The sequence below is a fragment of the Colletotrichum lupini genome, chromosome 8 (genome assembly GCF_023278565.1).
Source record: "Colletotrichum lupini chromosome 8, complete sequence".
Classification (NCBI taxonomy): domain Eukaryota; kingdom Fungi; phylum Ascomycota; class Sordariomycetes; order Glomerellales; family Glomerellaceae; genus Colletotrichum; species Colletotrichum lupini.
Genome location: NC_064681.1, coordinates 2,890,683 through 2,909,458, shown reverse-complemented (window position 1 = coordinate 2,909,458; position 18,776 = coordinate 2,890,683). Strand labels below are relative to the sequence as shown.

At 55.3% G+C, this 18,776-nt stretch overlaps 9 protein-coding genes across 9 annotated transcripts; 7 read left to right on the top strand and 2 right to left on the bottom strand.

The window, feature by feature from the left end:
- Nucleotides 1-764: 764 nt before the first annotated feature.
- CLUP02_15369 (major facilitator superfamily transporter) lies at nt 765-2,444 on the top strand (the record flags this gene model as incomplete). The annotated part of the gene is made up of 1 exon (XM_049294293.1): nt 765-2,444. One exon carries the CDS (start codon nt 765-767, stop codon nt 2,442-2,444), a length of 1,680 nt encoding a protein of 559 aa, XP_049151439.1.
- Nucleotides 2,445-3,646: 1,202 nt separating this feature from the next.
- Nucleotides 3,647-4,177, top strand: CLUP02_15368 (uncharacterized protein; the record flags this gene model as incomplete). Its single annotated transcript, XM_049294292.1, has 2 exons — nt 3,647-3,658; nt 3,710-4,177. 2 exons carry the CDS (start codon nt 3,647-3,649, stop codon nt 4,175-4,177), a joined length of 480 nt encoding a protein of 159 aa, XP_049151438.1.
- A 45-nt stretch (nt 4,178-4,222) lies between these two features.
- On the bottom strand, nt 4,223-4,911 carry CLUP02_15367 (uncharacterized protein; the record flags this gene model as incomplete). The annotated part of the gene is made up of 2 exons (XM_049294291.1): nt 4,223-4,726; nt 4,783-4,911. 2 exons carry the CDS (start codon nt 4,909-4,911, stop codon nt 4,223-4,225), a joined length of 633 nt encoding a protein of 210 aa, XP_049151437.1.
- A 1,176-nt stretch (nt 4,912-6,087) lies between these two features.
- On the top strand, nt 6,088-8,423 carry CLUP02_15366 (uncharacterized protein; the record flags this gene model as incomplete). Its single annotated transcript, XM_049294290.1, has 4 exons — nt 6,088-6,356; nt 6,412-6,487; nt 6,541-6,905; nt 6,956-8,423. The coding sequence occupies 4 exons, from the start codon at nt 6,088-6,090 to the stop codon at nt 8,421-8,423; spliced, it is 2,178 nt and encodes a 725-aa protein (XP_049151436.1).
- An 818-nt stretch (nt 8,424-9,241) lies between these two features.
- Nucleotides 9,242-9,604, top strand: CLUP02_15365 (uncharacterized protein; the record flags this gene model as incomplete). The annotated part of the gene is made up of 1 exon (XM_049294289.1): nt 9,242-9,604. One exon carries the CDS (start codon nt 9,242-9,244, stop codon nt 9,602-9,604), a length of 363 nt encoding a protein of 120 aa, XP_049151435.1.
- Nucleotides 9,605-11,063: 1,459 nt separating this feature from the next.
- On the top strand, nt 11,064-12,780 carry CLUP02_15364 (uncharacterized protein; the record flags this gene model as incomplete). Its single annotated transcript, XM_049294288.1, has 8 exons — nt 11,064-11,186; nt 11,258-11,278; nt 11,338-11,475; nt 11,532-11,743; nt 11,848-11,899; nt 11,934-11,957; nt 12,044-12,258; nt 12,324-12,780. The coding sequence occupies 8 exons, from the start codon at nt 11,064-11,066 to the stop codon at nt 12,778-12,780; spliced, it is 1,242 nt and encodes a 413-aa protein (XP_049151434.1).
- Nucleotides 12,781-12,982: 202 nt separating this feature from the next.
- CLUP02_15363 (uncharacterized protein) lies at nt 12,983-13,830 on the top strand (the record flags this gene model as incomplete). The annotated part of the gene is made up of 2 exons (XM_049294287.1): nt 12,983-13,622; nt 13,676-13,830. 2 exons carry the CDS (start codon nt 12,983-12,985, stop codon nt 13,828-13,830), a joined length of 795 nt encoding a protein of 264 aa, XP_049151433.1.
- A 711-nt stretch (nt 13,831-14,541) lies between these two features.
- Nucleotides 14,542-15,062, bottom strand: CLUP02_15362 (proteasome maturation factor UMP1; the record flags this gene model as incomplete). The annotated part of the gene is made up of 2 exons (XM_049294286.1): nt 14,542-14,979; nt 15,057-15,062. 2 exons carry the CDS (start codon nt 15,060-15,062, stop codon nt 14,542-14,544), a joined length of 444 nt encoding a protein of 147 aa, XP_049151432.1.
- Nucleotides 15,063-15,643: 581 nt separating this feature from the next.
- CLUP02_15361 (ABC transporter) lies at nt 15,644-18,349 on the top strand (the record flags this gene model as incomplete). The annotated part of the gene is made up of 3 exons (XM_049294285.1): nt 15,644-17,633; nt 17,976-18,039; nt 18,181-18,349. The coding sequence occupies 3 exons, from the start codon at nt 15,644-15,646 to the stop codon at nt 18,347-18,349; spliced, it is 2,223 nt and encodes a 740-aa protein (XP_049151431.1).
- Nucleotides 18,350-18,776: the final 427 nt, after the last annotated feature.

The following is an 18,776-nucleotide window of genomic DNA, read 5'->3' as shown; positions in this document are numbered from 1 at the left end:
TTACCAAAGGCGCCAATTGTGACGTCCATCAACCACTTTTTAACATCCTCGTTGAAAAAAGGACCACATTCGAAAACGGAATTCTAGAGAAGGGCTGGACATCTGAAGTGAGGCTGTCCGATCTCGCAGTGGACCCAATTTATGCTAGAGTCAAGCGACTCTAGCTATTGCCCTCCACCACCTAACTAAAGGCGCAATGATGAATCTGTTAGTGCCATCTGTCAAGGAACACCAACGGACCTTTTTTTGGCTGCGATCATCTCGCCCGATACCGCACCGATAGACACGTCCCAGAAGCCGCCTCGGTCAATGCTGGACGACTCCAGCTGCCCAAAACGGGCGGGCTTTTGTGGAGGTATGGCCCGGTCCGAGCGAATCATAAAAGCTGCGTGTTAATCGCGGTCGGTCAGAGGCCGAGTGGTGGAGGTGGAGGCTGACCTGGTAGCGGAAATAACATCATTGTTGTAAAGCTGGGTAGGTATGCGGCAGGGCGGCAAGATGGTCCCGCTTATGGATATGGACTACCTGCAAAATCTACATAGGCAAGCAAGATCATCCATTCTTGTGAAGTTTACTTGCTCATCTTTTCCGGTTGAATATTACTTCAATATATAGTCTTTGCTATATCACAAAAGAGTATCGTGAAACACTGTCAAGTAAGTGTCTGGAGACAGCAACGGCAGCCAAGCTTCAATCTCCGTTTTTCTCCCGCCTGGTCATCTCTCTGTATCTTTGCTTGATACGGAGATGCTGTCTTGACAAGTATGGGGCAAGATGAGTTGAACAACATGGGCCAAGTGGACTTGAAAAGGAATCAAACTGGCCCAGAAACACCACAAACATCTCCAAGTCCGTCCATCATCCAGGTTTCAACACCAAGCGACCCAGAACTCGCCAACGAGAAATCACACAATGAAGTCTCATCGACCGAAGACCCCAACCCGGCCCACGACCAAAACGGTGACCCCGAAAACCTCACCCGCCAGCCCAGCGGCCCAGCCTACAGCGTCTTCTCCCCCTCCACAAAGCGCTGGGTAGCCTTCATGGCCTCCGTCGCCTGCTTCGTCCCGCCCATGTCCGCAAACATCTACTACCCGGTCCTGGCCCCCATCGCAGACGACCTCCACGTCTCTGTCGCCCTCGTCAACCTCACCGTCACCTCCTACATGATCCTCCAGGCCATCTCCCCGACGCTCTTTGGCGATTTCGGCGACATGGCCGGCCGCCGCCCGGCCTTTCTCGTCGCCTTCAGCATTTACCTAGTCGCCTGCGTCGGACTCGCCCTGCAGCGCGACTACGCCGCCCTCCTCGTCCTCCGCATGCTGCAGAGCGGCGGGAGCAGCGGCGCCATTGCGCTGGGGTTCGCCATGGTGGCTGATATCTCGGTCAGCTCGGAGCGGGGCAAGTATATGGGCATCGTCGGCGCGGGCATCAACGTCGGCCCCACCATCGGTCCCGTCTTGGGGGGCGTCTTGACGCAGTATTTCGGCTGGGCGTCCATCTTTTGGTTTTGCGTCGTGCTCATCAGCCTCTGGCTTGTCCCTTACGCCCTCTTCGTCCCAGAGACCTGTCGTGGTGTCGTGGGCAACGGCTCTATCCCGGCTCAGTCGTGGAACCGGCCCCTAATCGACCTCATCCGGCGCCGCCGCCGTAACCGTAGACACCAGGACACCGGCGCTCTTTCTCAGACCGAATCCATACCAGCACACCCTCACCGCAAACTCCGCCTCCCGAACCCAATCCGCTCCGTCAAAATCATTTTCGAAAAAGAAATGGCCCTCGTCCTCGCATACAACAGCCTCCTCTACGTAGCCTTCATCTGCGTAGCTGCCACTCTCGGCACCCTCTTCCGCGAAATCTACCACTTCAACGACCTCGAGCTCGGCCTCTGCTACCTCCCCTACGGCGCGGGCTGCGTCGTCGCCAGCCTCGGCCAGGGCTACGTCCTCGACTGGAACTACCGCCGCATCGCCTCCCAAATCGGCTTCGCAATCGACCGCCGCCGCGGCGACGACCTCCTCAAATTCCCCATCGAAAAGGCCCGCCTGCAGCCCGTCTACCCGGCTGTCGCCGTCGGGCTCGCGGCGCTGACGGCTTACGGGTGGGTGCTGCATTACGAGGTCGGCGGCGTCGCGGCACCGTTGGTGCTGCAGGGTGTAATCGGGCTCACGATTACGGGGTCGTTTAGCGTCATGAATACGCTCATTGTGGACCTTTTCCCGGACGCGCCGGCGACGGCGACGGCAGCGAATAACCTGGTGCGGTGCGCCATGGGCGCTGTTGGAACGGCGGTGATTGAGTACATGATTCGTGGGATGGGGAGGGGGTGGTCGTTTACGTTCCTGGCTGCCTTGTGTGCTGTCTTGAGCCCGATGATGGTTTTGATAGCGAAGAAGGGTCCCGTGTGGAGGAATGCGAGGCGGATGAGGGAAGAGGCGTCATGATTTGGTTTGGGGTTGGATACAGCCTTTCGGCCATTGTAAAAGAGACTGGCTTTTTGGGCGTTGGGTAATGATATCAAAACATCTCAGTTCTAGTTTCAGGTCCAGGAGCGGGTTCAAGTTCGTCTCTCCTGGAATTGTGGTTTTCTATAATTATCACCGACTTCCGGTGCCACATGATCCAGCCATGTCAGAGAATGATCGACACTCTAGATGTTTTTGAAAACGTGATATCCAGGAATAACTCAAAGTTGAACCTGGGGGATCATCTGCTATCGATGGAGGCTCACAAGCTTGGACCGGACTTGTGTTTTCTTTGCGAACCACCCTCGTCAGGGTCAGGGTCAGGCAAACGCGGTCAAGACATAACAGCAAAATAGAGTCGACCTAGCTCAGGTAAGCGTAAGTTTGTTTTGTCTCACTGTCTTGTGCATGCGCTCGCCCAATAAGGTAGAGAAACACGCATACGCTGCTACTATGTCATCCATCCCTTGGAGGCTGTTAGCCATGTCTCAGAAGCTTTAAGAGCCGCTAAGTGGCTCGCTGTTTCGCTTGACTCTAGACTTCGATGGGCTGCTAGGTCTTGAACGTTGGAATAGCTGCGTTGCCGGACCGCATCCGGCATCGCTAACGGTCTGGTATGTCGTGGCTGTTGTGGAAGCAAGACCATCGGGCCCAGCTTCGGGTTGAGATAGGAGCAAACTCCGAGCTCAGAGTTCATGCTTACAGCATCCCTTTCGTTCCATAGCCTCGACTTCTTTGTAGGCGTGGTCTCGGAAACCCCTCTTTTGAGGTAATTCCTGGCCATAACATCGTACAGAGTATCGTATGGAGTACCGAGTACATGTACTGCCGTGGGATGAGAGAATTGCCGTGAGTTGCGTACCACGTAGATTATACAGAAATCTCTCTGTTCGGCTAGGGCGCTTGGATACGATGACAAGCTCCAAGAGAGATGTAGACTCTACGAGCGGAACTACCAGCTCATGCTGACTGACAAAGTTGTTTGTGTCGCTGGCCAACACTAGGAGGCGAATAGGTTAGCGACTTGGCATCAGAGTCCGTACTTCCTGTATGAGCATGCGCCGCTGCCCGATGTGGTATAAGGACCATAGGCGCCGTTGACGGTCCTGAGAAGAGAATCAAGACCGCAGATCAAACACTCTATTTCATACCAAGATCAACAAACGATTCCCGTCACTACAATGCACCAGCAAGTGAGTTAGTCCATTCAGTAGTGCCTCGGTCAGAGGCTGACTTTTGTCTAGACCAAGTCGGATAAGCCCACCTCCAAAGGAGGATCGGCATCGATGAAGCAGCAGACCCAGGTGGCCCAAGAATATCCCAACCCAGCCTATCACCAGGCCAAGAGGCATGGCGTCTCTAGACCAGAAACGAGCATCGTAAATGATCCACATCAATCGAATTGTCTTTCGTTCAAAAAGACAAAGGACCGAACGAATATGGTTGCTGTAGATCGTCCATGGCTTAGGGGAAAGGAAGCCCAGCAGGCTAGGCTGTATTCTTTCAGCATGACGTTCGATTCATCTGTACATGACCCATCGCAGCGTTGGTACTATGACGATATGGCTGATCAGCCTTACAATGCAATAGGCGAAGTCGAAATGCCTGCTCGAAACTCTGATGAAATACCGACCGGTGGAGAAAACGACAGCGTCTGGGTATATGAGCCTGCGACTAGCAGTAGCATGGTCTGGTATGGCAGTGTACAATGATGCATAAACGAGGATAGGGACCGAAAATTGGTTTGCGGTAATGTGTTACTGGATATCATTTTGTCGTCTATAAAGCGGGGACCGAGGACTCCAAAGCCTCTCTTCGAGCTTCCCAAGCCAACCAATCTGACCTCGTTGTCCTACTCCCGCGTTAGCAATGCCATTGTGACCAAACCTGTGAATGAATACATACGGCAGCAACCCCATCGAGTTAACCTTCCAAACCACCAGCGCTAGGGCCACGAATTGCATAGCGACGTATGCCAGCTTGACCTGCAGCATCTTGGCCTTGTTTGTTTCTGACTCGAACCTCTCGAATGCCTGGTTCACCGCGGTGAGACCCATCAGAGGGTTTTTGAAAGCCATGAAGACCATCATGATGCTGAAGATCTGGAGCGAGTTGCCGGACATGTACATCATGATTGCCGTCATTGGCAGGTTCTTGACGGGGGCGAGCGCCACCTCCCACGCCTTCTTGACTTTCAGAGTATCCATCTCCTCGGGTGTCTGTTGCTTGCGCGGCTGAATAGCCTTCTGGTCCTTCTGCTTCTACAAACACAACTTAGCTTCCGATGATTGCTTGAGGCGGGCCGCTGCGAGCTTACCTTGGAGCCGGACGAGGTCTGCGACGGGTAGCCTGGGGGATCGGAGATGCCGGGGACCTTGGACTTAGCAGCAGGGGGAGACTGTAGGTCCGCCACCCATCGCGGGACATCGCCATTGACCAAAGCCATGATCGGACTATGTATGTCGAGCTTCGTTAGTCGAGCGCGCGGTCAAAACCTCAAAGGATTCGAATGCAGGTGTTGAGACGAAAGCTGGCAAACAGTTCCCGCTGATGGGTGATGACGGGCTGTCGTTGGGAAGCAGTTCTCCACAAAAAGGGCCGGCTAAACCCTGGAAACACAATCCGACGCGCACCCCACGCGGTTCCATTGACAGCGGCTGCGCTTATTCTTTATCGGCTGACCGATAAGGCCCAGTTTCGGACCTGTCGCACTCCACTGCGGAACGGCGGGAGCTTTGGGAATCCAACGTTGAACTTCCCCTTAAACAACTGGAAATCGCATCCCCGGATTGCCCACGAGAAACAAACGATAGCCGACCGCACCCCGTACCGTCGCACCGAGCAAAGCGAATCCTCCCAAATCGCCCACGATAGACATCGGCCACAGCAGCTGGTGTAGAGACAAGAAGAAGGTTGTCCGGCATTTCAGCTCAACGACACGTTGATCAAGCAGAGGCCTCTTCGATTGGCCGCAACCCCCCCGGCACCAACGACGCATGTGACATCCCTTCTGCCTCTGCACCCCTCCCACTATCCAAGACAAGTCAAGGAAGCACTGCGTCTTCCCGCCAACTTTTGCGACCCCGTTCCGATCGAGTGGCTTGGCCCTAGTACAGGGAAGCCAAAGTCGACATACATCGCGCAGCTGGGCGTGAGGGGTCCTAGGGTGTTATCGCCCACCACGACGCGATCGAGAACCGGCAGAGAGCTTGTCGGGACACCCGTACGGAGGGATCCTGTCTGAGAATCGCACTACGCGCCACCACACCGACCGCTGTGTCTGATACCAGGAGAAAGCCGCCATTATGTCGAGCGCACAGGGTGGAGGAGACTCCAAGTTGTTTGCCAGGGTAAGAAATCATTCTTGTCTCTCCTGATTTCGTTGCGCATACATGTCTTGCCGTTGGACAACATCCTTCGCGAATTCTGTACCAAAATCCTCCGATATCTGTCTGAGACAAGCCGAGCTTGTCATCTGGGAGTTGTTCCTACGTACTGTCTGCCCCGCCGTCCCCAACACCACCAGCCTTGCTGTGCCTTGCGGGCTCGAGCTTCAGCTTCCCCTCTCATCATATGTTGCCGGCGCAATCGTCTTCACCTCACCTCACATTTCCTACGTTGGATGCTGTCCTCCTATGTGTCGCCCGCCATGTTTATGGCCTACGTGCCCCCGCCGACTTACGTCAATAAACTAATAACCTCCAAGGGTAAAGTCGCAGAATTGCGGCTGGAACTCAACAGCGGCGGTAAGAAGGACAAGAACTATGCGAGCAAGAAGATTGCGCTCAAGAAGATTGTCGCCAACATGACCATGAGCAACAATGATATGGTCGCGCTGTTCCCCGACATCATCGGCTGCATGCATATCCAGAGTCTCGAGATTAAGAAGATGTACTACTTCCCGATAGCTCCCCACGGGACATTCAGGTGTTGACAAACCATCTAGGTGCTTCTTGTTCCTAGTCAACTACGCAAGGATGCGACCAGAAATTGCCGTCCAGGCTATTCCTGTGCTGGAACAGGTGAGCGCGGCCCCTTGACTTCCTGACAAGTCAGTTGATTAACGTCATCCAAGGATATGGAAGATCACAACCCGCTAGTCAGAGCATTGGCACTGCGAACGATGTCTTACATACACGTCCGAGAATTCGTCGAGGCGACTGTGCCTTTGGTCAAGCACATGTTGAAGGATGCGGATCCATACGTGAGAAAGACGGCCGCCTTCTGCGTCGCAAAGCTTTACGACCACGACAGGCGCATGATCGAGGGGTCAGATCTAATCGACAGGCTCAACACGCTTCTCAGAGATGACAACCCTACCGTAGTGGCCAGTGCGCTAGCATCGTTGATGGACATTTGGGAGCGTAGTGACGCCATCAAACTTACCATCGACTACAGCAATGCCTCCAAGATGGTGGCTATCCTTCCCGACTGCTCAGAGTGGGTACTATCAATCGCTTTGCAAAGGCTGTTGCTGACAATCATGGCAGATGGGGTCAAACATATATCCTCGAGGCACTCATGTCATATGTGCCCCAGGAGTCAGGGGAAGCCTTGCTTCTTGCCGAGCGCATATCGCCGCGTCTTTCACATTCAAACTCAGCCGTTGTGCTCACCTGCATCCGTGTCGTTCTGTATCTTATGAACTACATCTCGGACCAGAGACAGATCGCAATCCTGTGCAAAAAGCTATCTCCTCCCCTGGTGACGCTCCTGGCCAAGGGCCCAGAAGTACAGTACCTCGCTCTACGAAACGCTCTCTTGATCTTGCAGCGTCGACCTGAAGTCTTGCGCAACGACATTCGCGTCTTCTTCTGCAAGTACAACGACCCCATCTACGTCAAGGTCACGAAGCTCGAGCTCATCTTCATGCTCGCCAACGAAAACAACATCGATGAGGTCCTCACCGAACTTAGAGAGTACGCGACGGAAATCGACGTTCACTTCGTTCGCAAGGCAGTGCGAGCGATAGGCAAACTGGCTATCAAGATCGAGCCGGCAGCGCGGCAGTGTATCAACCTGCTCCTCGAACTGGTTGCGACCAAGATCACGTATATTGTACAGGAGGCCACGGTCGTTATTAGAAACATCTTCCGCAAGTATCCGAACCAGTACGAGTCCATCATCGGCACTCTCTGCGAGCACCTTGACTCTCTCGACGAGCCGGAAGCAAAGGCTGCAATGGTTTGGGTCATTGGACAATACGCGGACAGAATAGAGAACAGCGAGGCACTCCTGGAAGACTTTTTGTACTCGTTCGCCGAGGAGCCGGTAGAAGTGCAACTGGCACTGCTCACGGCGACCGTGAAGCTCTTTATCCAGAGACCAACCAAGGGTCAAGAGCTGGTGCCTCGCGTCCTCAAGTGGGCGACGGAAGAGACGGATAACCCGGATCTTCGCGACAGAGCGTACATGTACTGGCGACTCTTGTCGACAGACATGGCCGCAGCCAAGCAGATCGTCATGGGCGAGAAGCCGCCCATCACGGCCGAATCCGAGCGCCTCGACCCGGCCACACTCGAAGAGATGTGCCTCAACGTCGGCACGCTCGCTACGGTGTACCTGAAGCCGGTGCAGACCGTCTTCCGCTCAGCGCGGCCCAAGAAGCTGACGGACTCGCCGGCGCTGCAGAAGCACCTCCTCCCGACGTCCATCGAAAACCAGAAGAGCTTGAGCATGCTCGGCATGGGCGGACAGGCCCAGGATTATAACATGCACGGCCAGCACATCGCCAACGACCCGGCGGCGGCCAACGGCGAAATGGCGCAGGCGGTCAACGACGCGGACGCGTACTTTAACAGTATCGGACCGCAGCAGATGGCAGCCATGAGGATCGACCAGGGAGACGTGTTTGGTGAGACTGGGGGTTACGAGACGGGGTATGTGGTGAATCAGCACGCTCCGCAGCAGGTGGTGCAACCAGCGCAGGGGAGCAATGGTGATTTGCTGGTGTTGTAAGAAGACATATGCGACGACGAGCTCAGTGGGATGTGTGTTGGAGGAGGAGTAGGATTTTTGTTTGACTGTAGGCTACGAAACGAAAGGATATCCTCGGTATTTTAGTAATGGCAGTGTGAGGGAAAAGTTGACAAGTAGCAAATTCGAGGAAGTCATTGGCCGTACTGATCTCCGTGTGCCCGAGGATGGAGAGCAACCTCCAGCATACCTGACTGAGTATACTAGCATGTTCGTGTATCTCTAGGTTAATATAACTAGGTTGGCGTTCCCTCAACCTATAGAGTAGGAAAGGACACAACATGGAATCCAAAGAAGAAGCTGCGGAGAGAATAGATTCTTCTTTCGTCATCTCCCCTATTTCATACCTTCTTCGATGCATGCGCGAGCAGATGCCAGAACCTACAGGCTTGAGATGTGATGAGTATTGGTCTTAAAAAGCCATTGGGGAGTTCAGACAAAGACGAGACCAAGTCGTGCAATGCGGGCGCACGACAGATGTTTGTTTAGCGGCGGGCCTCGACGGGAGGTCTAAGGGGTCCGGCCGGAACCTTGAGTTTTAGGAGGAATCGACAGTTCTAAGGGGCCGATGGGATAAGCTACTGGACCGTACTACCTACAGAAATGCAGGCAAGCTGTAGTTCTTTTCGTAAATGTGAAAGGAGAGCAGTCATCAGGACCCTCAGAGCGTGGCGGAGCACACAAGTCAGGCTCCGGCTTTGGGTTGGTGCCGTGGTCTTGATTCCTGTCAGTACCTTAGGTAAGGCAAAGTCGGCACGGTCGGTAAATTGGTATCGGCTTCTGCTGTTGTTTGCGACGATATGGTCGACAAGTCAGGCAGGTCAACTAAGACTTGGGCGCAATGTCGGCCCATTGGGGCTGTATGTTGGTGTCTGGATTTTGGACGGACCGACGCAAGCGAGTGGAGTCTCCATTATTTCTCCCGTCACCCCGCGATTTCTGTCCGGACAGAGATCGTGGATCCCGGTTCGAAGATTATGTCGCCCACCAATGATGGATTTCAGATATTGCTTTTTCCACGTCGTCTTCTTCGCATTTTTCTATTTTCCAAGTCGTCGGTACGAGAGTCAGAACGAGAAACATTCGCTTCAATCGTAACTCGTGCACTGGGGCACTACACTGTTCCCGGTTCCCCCGATGAAGGATCTGGACAATGGCGTTAAGAAGACGTCAACAGTAACCCAAAGGAGCAGGAGACTCGGGCTGCTCTCGGTGGGCCATGGCTGGCCATTGTCGACAGTCCCCTATCCTCAAAGTGATTGGTTGGGAACCCCGGGCATCTTTTCCGCTGGAGCCGTGGATGGATCTGGGCGCCCGACGACAACACACACGATCTGGTCCGAAAAGCTTGGGGAGTCTGGATGCGGCAGTCCTATGAGTAAACGATTACTCTTCTACCCGTGTTACGGCCATCAGATCTGCTCAGGGCCTGTGTCCCGCCCAGTGAACATGTGAACCTGGCATAGGTGGTTCTCCTCGCCCTAGCAGATCTGTAACGAGGATCTCGCACTTCGTCTGGACGTTGCAGAGCACCGGCTTGAAAGACAACAGGCCAAAGCATGGAAAGCTCGTGCTCTCCGTCGCTAGCCTTCGAATGCTTCCCCTGTAGACTCTTTGGGTTTTGAGTATGTGCGTGCACTACATTGGTTTCCTCCGTGCCTGCGTGTTGCATTGGTGTCAAATAAGGCCATGGGGCGACAGGCGAAATAACCCTGAGGAGAGTTTCGGGTTCCTGACAGTCTTATCCCATCTTCAGAAACATCAACATAACACCCTCACACACTAATCTGATGGTCCTGGGAGGCTGAGAGTGCGAAAAACACAAAGCGGTGACGAAGCCAACCGTACGTCTTGTAATGCTGCGAGGTCGTAACCAATCCAGCCGCTTTTTGTTTTTTGTTGCCTGCCGTACCCCTAGACGAATCTGTTTCCCACACGCGTATGGGGTGCTGCTGAAACACTGCACGTCTATCTTTCTATATCGCGCTTGAGTTGAGGAAAATGAGGGGATTTCGGATGCCCAGAGATGGGGCGCCGTGGCGGGGGCCGCAGACTAGCCTGTCCCTGTGAGGAAGGGGAACTGAACCGGTGAGGGCACCATCGGTGGGTACGTATCGGAACCGACACAGCCTCGACCGACTGATGATGCGGCTGACTGCAGGCGAACTGAAAGATGGTTGTAGGTAATTGGGTGGTTGGTCTAGATTAGTGGCAATGGCACTGACGGTTGGAAATTTGACAGGCAGCGTCTGGGTGCGTTTCCTCTGTTACGGCGCGTGTGCCATTTGATCCTTTCCATTCCCTCGCTCCCGTTCCCGTTTCCCCCGCGAGACGCCCAGATCTGGAGACGGAAGGAATGCGAACGGTGCGTGCGGTTGGGAATGTGTCACATTGCGAAATAATAGCGTCCTGTCTTCTGGAGCGGTGACGGCGGGGGAGGGCACCCGTGGACGCCGCGGTCAAGTTAGCGAATGCACTAGCCTTGGCCGAGTCCAGCAGGCGTGAAGATACTAGTAATGGTATCTGTATGAATCGATGTTTTATCAATTGGTGCGCACTCGGATACTTTGATTTCGAGGAGCATGCGATGAGATGGCGAATAATGGTGCAAGTGCAAAATAGATGAAGGGGAGGAGGAAGCATTGGGGAAACACTGGAATTGAGGATCTTGAGGGACTCCAGATTGGGAAAGGAGACGGGAAGGAAGACCTGGAGAAAGTGGTTCTTTCCTCTCCCAACTTCATGGTTGCCCCTTCTCTTTAAGTCTGAGGTGCGCCTTCCCGACAATCTTAGGTACTCGCATTGCTTTCCACTAGACGGACTGTACTTCGCGACAAGTATCGTTGTCAAGGATTGAGAAAGAAGGAATCAGTCAAACTTGCAACAAGAGGCATAGGGCCGCGAGAGTACCTTAACTGAGGAACACCGAGGGAAACTACAGCAACCACCCCGTTCCCACAAACTATTCAGTCGCGGCGGTTGCAACTCCGGCCAACATCTCGAATGCCCGATTGTTGTTTCTGCTCGCCAGCCAGTCTCGATTTGAAATAGGTACTTCGGATCGGTCCTACTCTCTGTTTTTCTAAGCAGCTAACCCACGACCGAGAAGCAACATCAAACATCAAGGATGACGACCAGGACAGCAGCTGGAACTTGGTGACCGAGAAGAAGATAAAAGAGAGCAAGCTTGTGACACCCTCCACAACATCCTCGACCCTTGATCGGCTTCGCCCTTTGCTGCCGGTATCCGCCGCCGCCGCGTCTATCGCCATCGCCGCCGCCGCCTCCGCCGTAGCAGCTTTGTCAAGGAGGGCCTGATAGACGAAACAGCCCGCACGACTCGACTAATACCGACCGCTCGGAAATTCGACGGGAGACGACGTGATTGCCGGGTACATCGTCATAGCACCACCCTGTCTAGTCTTGTCTACATACGTGCCCACCTCGATTACCTTACCGTAAGGTAGGTAGGTACTCACGTACTGTTCCTAGAGGTACATTCCTGCCTGGAAAAGCGTGAGGGTAACTATCGAGACACGAGACGACCAAACGCCGCTTCGGCAGCGAAGCACCGCTCTCCCCTACCGACCGACCTTCCTTAGGTAACCATACCTTACCGATACTCAGGAACGGATTCAATCATCTACCAGCAGCAAACTCACATGATCTTCCCTACCGACGACAGAGAAGATTTGTTCGCACACGTACCTGGCAAATTCCGCGACTCTTTCGCCTCCAGCACAACTTGGAACTTGGAACGGAATCATTGCCGAGCCATCCAGCCCAGCCCGTCCACTCAACCTACCTACCTTGCCTAGTCTGGATTACTAGGTAATAGTGTGGTAGTATAGTCAGTCAGTCAGTCCACTCGCCCGGCCTCAGCAAAGCAGCGTCCCCAGCCTGCCCAGCCGAGCCCAGCACTGGAAACTGGAGACTGGAGACTGGAGACTGGAGTGCAGGTGGAAAAGAGAGACAACGCCCACGGCCCACGGCCCACGAGCCATGCCTTCCAAGTTCCGCCAAGCCATCTCCCCATTCGACATTCCCGTCAGGTCCTCTCTCCCACGTCTCCTTCTCCAACTCTCGGCCCCGGGTCTCCATTTTATCCTTCCTTTTTCCCACCTCGCTGGTTGGACTTGAACTTGGACTGGTCGAACGCCCACGCTTTGGATGCACTGATCACCCGCCTTTACCACCCGCTTCCGCCTTCAGCGTTCCCGTCCAACATCCTGAACGACCCCCCCAAATCCTGGCAACTGCCACAACACCGGCCTTGCTACCCACGCCAACTGGTACCATCCCGACTGGCGTCTCTGCGTCGCTGTGCCTCTGCGTCTGACCGTCTCACCCGAAGACTGCAATTCATCCCCCCGATTCTCTTCCGCGAAACACTGAGATCCCACTCGTCGAAATATCCTCAACTTTTTCGCAGACTGCCGCATGCATTGAGCCACTGTATCCGATTCGGTTCCAATCTCAATCACCACGAGCCCGCGCTCCTCGAGGCTCGACGCTGCCGTTGCTCTTGCCTGTGATCCGCAATGGCCGATACCAAACCCGCCGACGCCAACACGACCGTCGGCCAATCACCCAAGGACTCTTCGGCGGCGCCAAAGGATACCATTCCAATGAAGACCCTCCCTCAATCCTCGTCGACGGAAGCCGACGCCGCCGCAGCAGACGCAACGAGGCCGACGACTACTTCATCAAGCAAGACACCCGGCGCTGCGGCATCAACACAGCCTGAAGCCAGCACGTCGGCCGTGGGCGATGCCGACGATTCAATCGAGCCGTCAACCAAAGGAAAGGAGAAGGACTCGCTTTCGTCGCCATCGACCAAGACTCAGGATGACTCCATGGCCATCGGCCCCTCTGTCGATGACGTCCAGCCCGTCACCAACTCTCCAGCAGATGGCCCAGTCTGCAACATCACCCTGTTGCTCACTACTGGTGCAAGACACCCTTACAAATTGGACGAAAAGTACTTGACAAAGAGAAACGTCAATGTTCCTGGATTGACCGAGGCCGGAAAGAAGGACCCCTTCACCATCAGTGTTTATACCTTGAAGGAACTCATCCTCAGGGAGTGGCGTGAAGAATGGGATGCCAAGCCTGCGAGCCCCAGCAGCATACGTTTGATTCATTTCGGAAAGCTGCTGGACGATAAGGACCAATTGAAACGTAGGTTTTCCCTGATATCTACGTTTCCCTTGATTCATCTAACCTTGTTCCAGAATACCACTTCAGTGCTGAGGCAGCCAACGTTGTACACATGACCGTCCGGCCAGCCGATATCGTTGAGGAAGAAGAACCTAAGGGAGGCAATAAGTCAACCTCTGGCGGCGGCCGCAACCGAGAAGGTGGCGGTGGATGCTGTGTTATCTTATGATCGAGGGGTCCCAAGATCTGGGCCCTTTTCTTCTGCGATCATCACTCCTTTCCTTTAACATCTCGCCCCCGCCGAACAAGAGCCATTCCTTTCTAGTGGGGAGAATGACATGCATGGAAGAAGAGCAGGTGAGAAAAGACTCCATTGGGTCAATCTGGCTTGAGTGCTCTGCATGGTACGGTACACGATACAAAGAGGCAGGGGCCTAGCCGGGGTCATGGTTTCGACAATGCATGCAATTCCAGAAGTGCCCAGAATGGATGGGCTAGTCGGTCTGGTGAGGCCTTCGGTCACGGTGTTGCGATGGGTCTTTTATTTTTTCTCATGTCTTGCGTGTCTCTCTCCATGGAGGCCACCCCGACATCCATCGAGCGTATTACAAAGAGCGAAGACAATAAGGGGACATTCGGAGTACAACGGCGTATCATAGCTTTGTGTATTTGTTCTGGTTGATTCTTCTCCACGCCCCGTCTATGGGTGTTGTCCATAGGATAGTAGAACGCATTCTATTCCGTCTACCTGGACGCTTCGGTGAATTCCTTCTATGGCCTTGACATTTCCTTTGCCGCGCCGTCCTGAGGTCATGACGCATATCGTAGTAATACAATTCCAACCCTGGTCCTCCTGTCGCATCCCTCTGATCCAGGAGCCCAGGTCCGCTCTCGGTCATTCCAACCCCGTCATATCTCTCAAGCTTTCTCTCTATCACTCTCAAATCTTGAGCTTCCTCTCCATCTCGTCGTGCATACCAACGATGCCCACACTCTCCTCGCCGGAGTAGACGTCCTCCCACGTGACGCTGGAGTCCTTGCCGCGGAGGATCTCCTCGTGGACGGAGGCCTTTTGTCCGCCGAGGGCGAGGGGCCGCCACTCGCCGTTTTGCGTAATCTTGAGCTCCATCTGGCGGCGGATGGGTTCGGCGAGGCCAAAGGTGCGGCGGAGCGTCTCCATGCGCATGCCTTCCTGGGTGGCCTCCCAGTTCTTGAGGCGGGACTCGAGAGGGTGGGCGGAGGCGGCGACGTTTTCTTTGGCGTCGTAGGCGGACTGGCCTACGCCGGCGCGGAGGGTGTCGTGGACGCCCGGTGCCGAGGGGGCATTGGCGCCTGCGGCGAAGGTTGTGGGTTGGTTTGCGGCGGGGACGATTCGCATCTGGAGGGGGATGATGTTAGTTTGGGAGAGGGTTCCGTGATGGAGGGAAGGTGGATTGGAGGTGGGAGACGACATACCGACATCTTGAATGTTCTTCGGGGTGGACTGTGGTTGTTGGGAGGAGAGGTTTCGTTTGGGGGATCGTGTTGATTGAGATGGAGCTGAACGGGCTGGGTGACGATTATGGGAGCTTGCGCTGCGTTGATGTGCCTGGAGCTCTCCGGCGTGCCTGCTGGCTGCTGCTACCCAGTCGTGCCAGTCGGTCCCGCCATTACCTCAGCGAGATGAACTGCACGTGACTTCCAGGCTGAAATGCAGACGCGGTAACCTCAATCCTTAGCGTACCTGATCCCTGTCGGTATTTTCTTTCCGCTCCCCGGACACGGATCCACATCACGGGTGGGGCGATGACGGCCGAGTTTCGACACCGAGATCGCAGCTGGTTTTACGTACTTGTACCCAAAAGTCCGGGGAAAGCTGCCCCGGATTTTTCTTTTTTCGAGGAGAAGGAAGAGTCACAATGTGAAAGTCATCCCACGACTATCCCAACGACGCGATATCAAGGGTAACGGTGGTTAATTGGCGTTGATTCCACTCGCTCAGACAGTGATTCGCTCAATCTCTCCCATTGAAGCAGGCACACATACACACTCGTACAATCACAATGAGGATACCGAATCGTTCTCCCCCGATCCTAAGGATCGCCAACGGCTCCTTTTACCGGCGCCACCCTAACACGCACACCACGCACCCGAACCCGCCCCTCTTCACAGACCTGAACCTCGAGCTGTCCTCCGCCACCGCCGCCGACAAGAACAAGAACCACTGGTGCATCGTCGGCCCCTCGCTCTCGGGCAAGACGACGCTGCTGCAGGTCCTCCGCGGCCAGCACCTCGCGATCCCGCCCACGGCGCGAACGTACCCGTACCTCTCCACCGAGGCCGTCCCGCCACGCCTGCGGAGTGCCAACAGGGCGATACAATATGTCGGTTTCGACGGTGACGGCGGGTTGGGCGGCGGGCACACTACGAGTGCGTACCTCGCCGCGCGGTACGAGTCGAGGAGGGAGAATACGGATTTCTCGCTGCGGGATTACTTGATCGGCAACACGGAGCTGAATCCGCTCGATACCTTACCGGGGGAGGAGAACCTGATGCCGCCGGAGCTCGTGGAGAGGGTCGTGAAGGACCTGAGGCTGGAGCCGCTGCTGGATCTCCCCGTCGCGTTCCTGAGTAACGGCCAAGGACGGCGCGCGCGCATCGCGAGGGCGCTGTTGGCCACGCCGGAGGTGCTGCTGCTGGATGAGCCGTTCATGGGGCTCGATCCCCCGACCGTGGCCGGGTTGAGCCCCGTGTTGGAGGGGATCGCGGGGCGGGCGAGTCCGAGGCTGGTGTCGAGTGCGCGGCCGCAGGATCCGTTGCCCGAGTGGATTACGCATTTGGTGTATTTGCGTGGGGACTGTCAGGTTGGGTCGATGGGGCCTAAGGAGGAGGTGTTGGAGGGGCTGAGGACGTATGTGAGGGGCGTGTGGAAGGGTGGGTTGAAGGAGGATGAGAGGTTGCCTGTGCATTCGCTTGTGGAGATGGGAAAGGTTTTGACTGCGAGGGGGGTGGAGGGGGATGGGCTCTTCTTGGCTGGAGAGAAGGATTCGCATGCTGTTGAGTCTGCTTCTTCTTCTGCTGCTGAGGCGTCGTCCTCGACTGCTGGGGAGACGGCTGTGGGTGAACCGTTGATTGAGATGGACGGGTGTCAGGTGCGGTACGGGAACAAGATCGCGCTGGGCAACTGGTCACAGGAGACGCCGTCCGGGCCCAAGGACGGGCTGATCTGGACTGTCCGGCGAGGGGAGCGATGGGGCGTCTTTGGGCCGAACGGGTCGGGCAAGACGACCGTCGTTTCTCTCTTGTGCTCCGATCACCCGCAGACGTACTCCCTCCCCATCAAGCTGTTTGGCCGGAGCAGGCTGCCCGAGCCCGGGTCTGGGCAGCGGCCTGTCACGTTCTGGGATATACAGTCACGGATAGGGCACTCGAGTCCCGAGGTGCACCAGCACATGCCCCGCGGCTTGACTGTTCGACAGGTGTTGGAGAATGCCTGGGCGGATACGTTCAAGGGTATTCCTGTGTTGGATGATGAGGCACGTGGAAAGGTTGAGGCGACGTTGCGGTGGTTCACGCCGGAGTTGAACCCGGGATATCAAAAGGCTCCATCGTCTTCTGTCACGGATGACGAAGGTGACCTCTCTTGGTCGGATAACTACCTCTTTGGCGGTCTCTCCTTCAGCGCCCAGCGCATCGCGTTGCTCCTGCGCGCGGTGATCAAGAATGCCGACGTGGTGGTGCTCGACGAGGCATTTAGCGGAATGGACGATGCTGTCAGAGACAAGTGTATGCTCTTCCTCGCTAAAGGAGAAGAGAAGACGTATAGCGGGGAGCGCATTGTGGACAGTGAGGTAGCCAAGGCGGGCCGAGTGCGGGTCAGGGGGTTGAGTGAGAGGCAAGCGTTGATCTGTATCAGTCATATCAAGGAGGAAGTGCCGGATTGTGTGCGAGAGTGGATTTGTTTGCCCGAGGCCAACGAAGGGTTGCCGGCGCGGTTTGGGCGGTTTGATGGGCCTTTGAGGACGGATGAGAAGCGGTGGAGGGCTCTTTGGGGTGTGTGATACCTCTGGACCCAATGTTTTTTCTTGGCAGTTCACATGATGAAGAACAAGCTGGTCCCACAGGACAACAGTATTGAGAGAACGAGGGCAAGAGAAGCGAATAGACTTTTGGTGGATATAGAAGTAGGTAGGTGATTGTTTACCCCAGAGGTCAGCTGCACATCATCCATGTGGGATAGATATCTCAGACGTTGGGTACCAGAGTGTATCCGTAGAAAGAGCCGCATGTGGAAAAGATAGCCGTTGAATACCAAAAGCAAATCATCCAAGCCCTCCTCCACCGTGGGCCTGTCAAAGCTACCTTGCTACATTGCCATTACCGTTTGGCGCAAAGATCGTGCTGTGGCCATGGGTGCAAGAGTTGACAGATTTGGCGGAGTGATGAGGTGCATGTGCAGGTGAGTGACGACCCACGGTACTTCGTACCTTACCTAAGGTGAGGTAGGTAATCAATCCATTTTGGGCGACAGGTTCAGGAACGGCCAGCGGGCCCCGGGGGCGCTAAGAAGGTGCTAACCGCTACGAGGTCCCACGAACAGGCTCAGCCCCCCTGCGCTGTACCTCGCCGGCCCGCTTTTCGCAGGCGGGACACCACACGAATCCCCTGCAGTCGTGTCCCGTTGCCCCGTCAACGCGATCGAAGTCTCCGATCCGCCCTGTTGCCCCTCAACACACTCGCGGATGCGCTGGGAGCGAAAGAGACGCTAAGGTGCTGCGTACCCGAGAGGTGAGAAAGAGAATGGCGCAGGTTACAGGCGCAGAGTGATTGCCCATCCACGTTTTTTTCTGACTCCCCCCAGCCTCCCCAACACTTGACCCTCCTTCCCGCAGCTTTGCCCAGATGCTTTACCTCCCTTGCTGCTACTGCTCTCTCGCACATTGCTCCCTCTCATATCATCTCTCGAGATCCATCCCACTTTGCCAAAAAGCTAGTCTTTAGCATAACCACTACCACCATCACCAACCTTGCCGTTTGAGATTCCCATTGAGAATTTCCAACGGCGCTACCCTTTGTCGAGTTTCGACACTTACACCCTCACACCTACGTCTTGGACCCTCATTCCAGTCATCGACACACTCACTAGGACCCGAATTGACGCCACGAGGCCGACCTGAGCTACGTCGATCCCTCGCC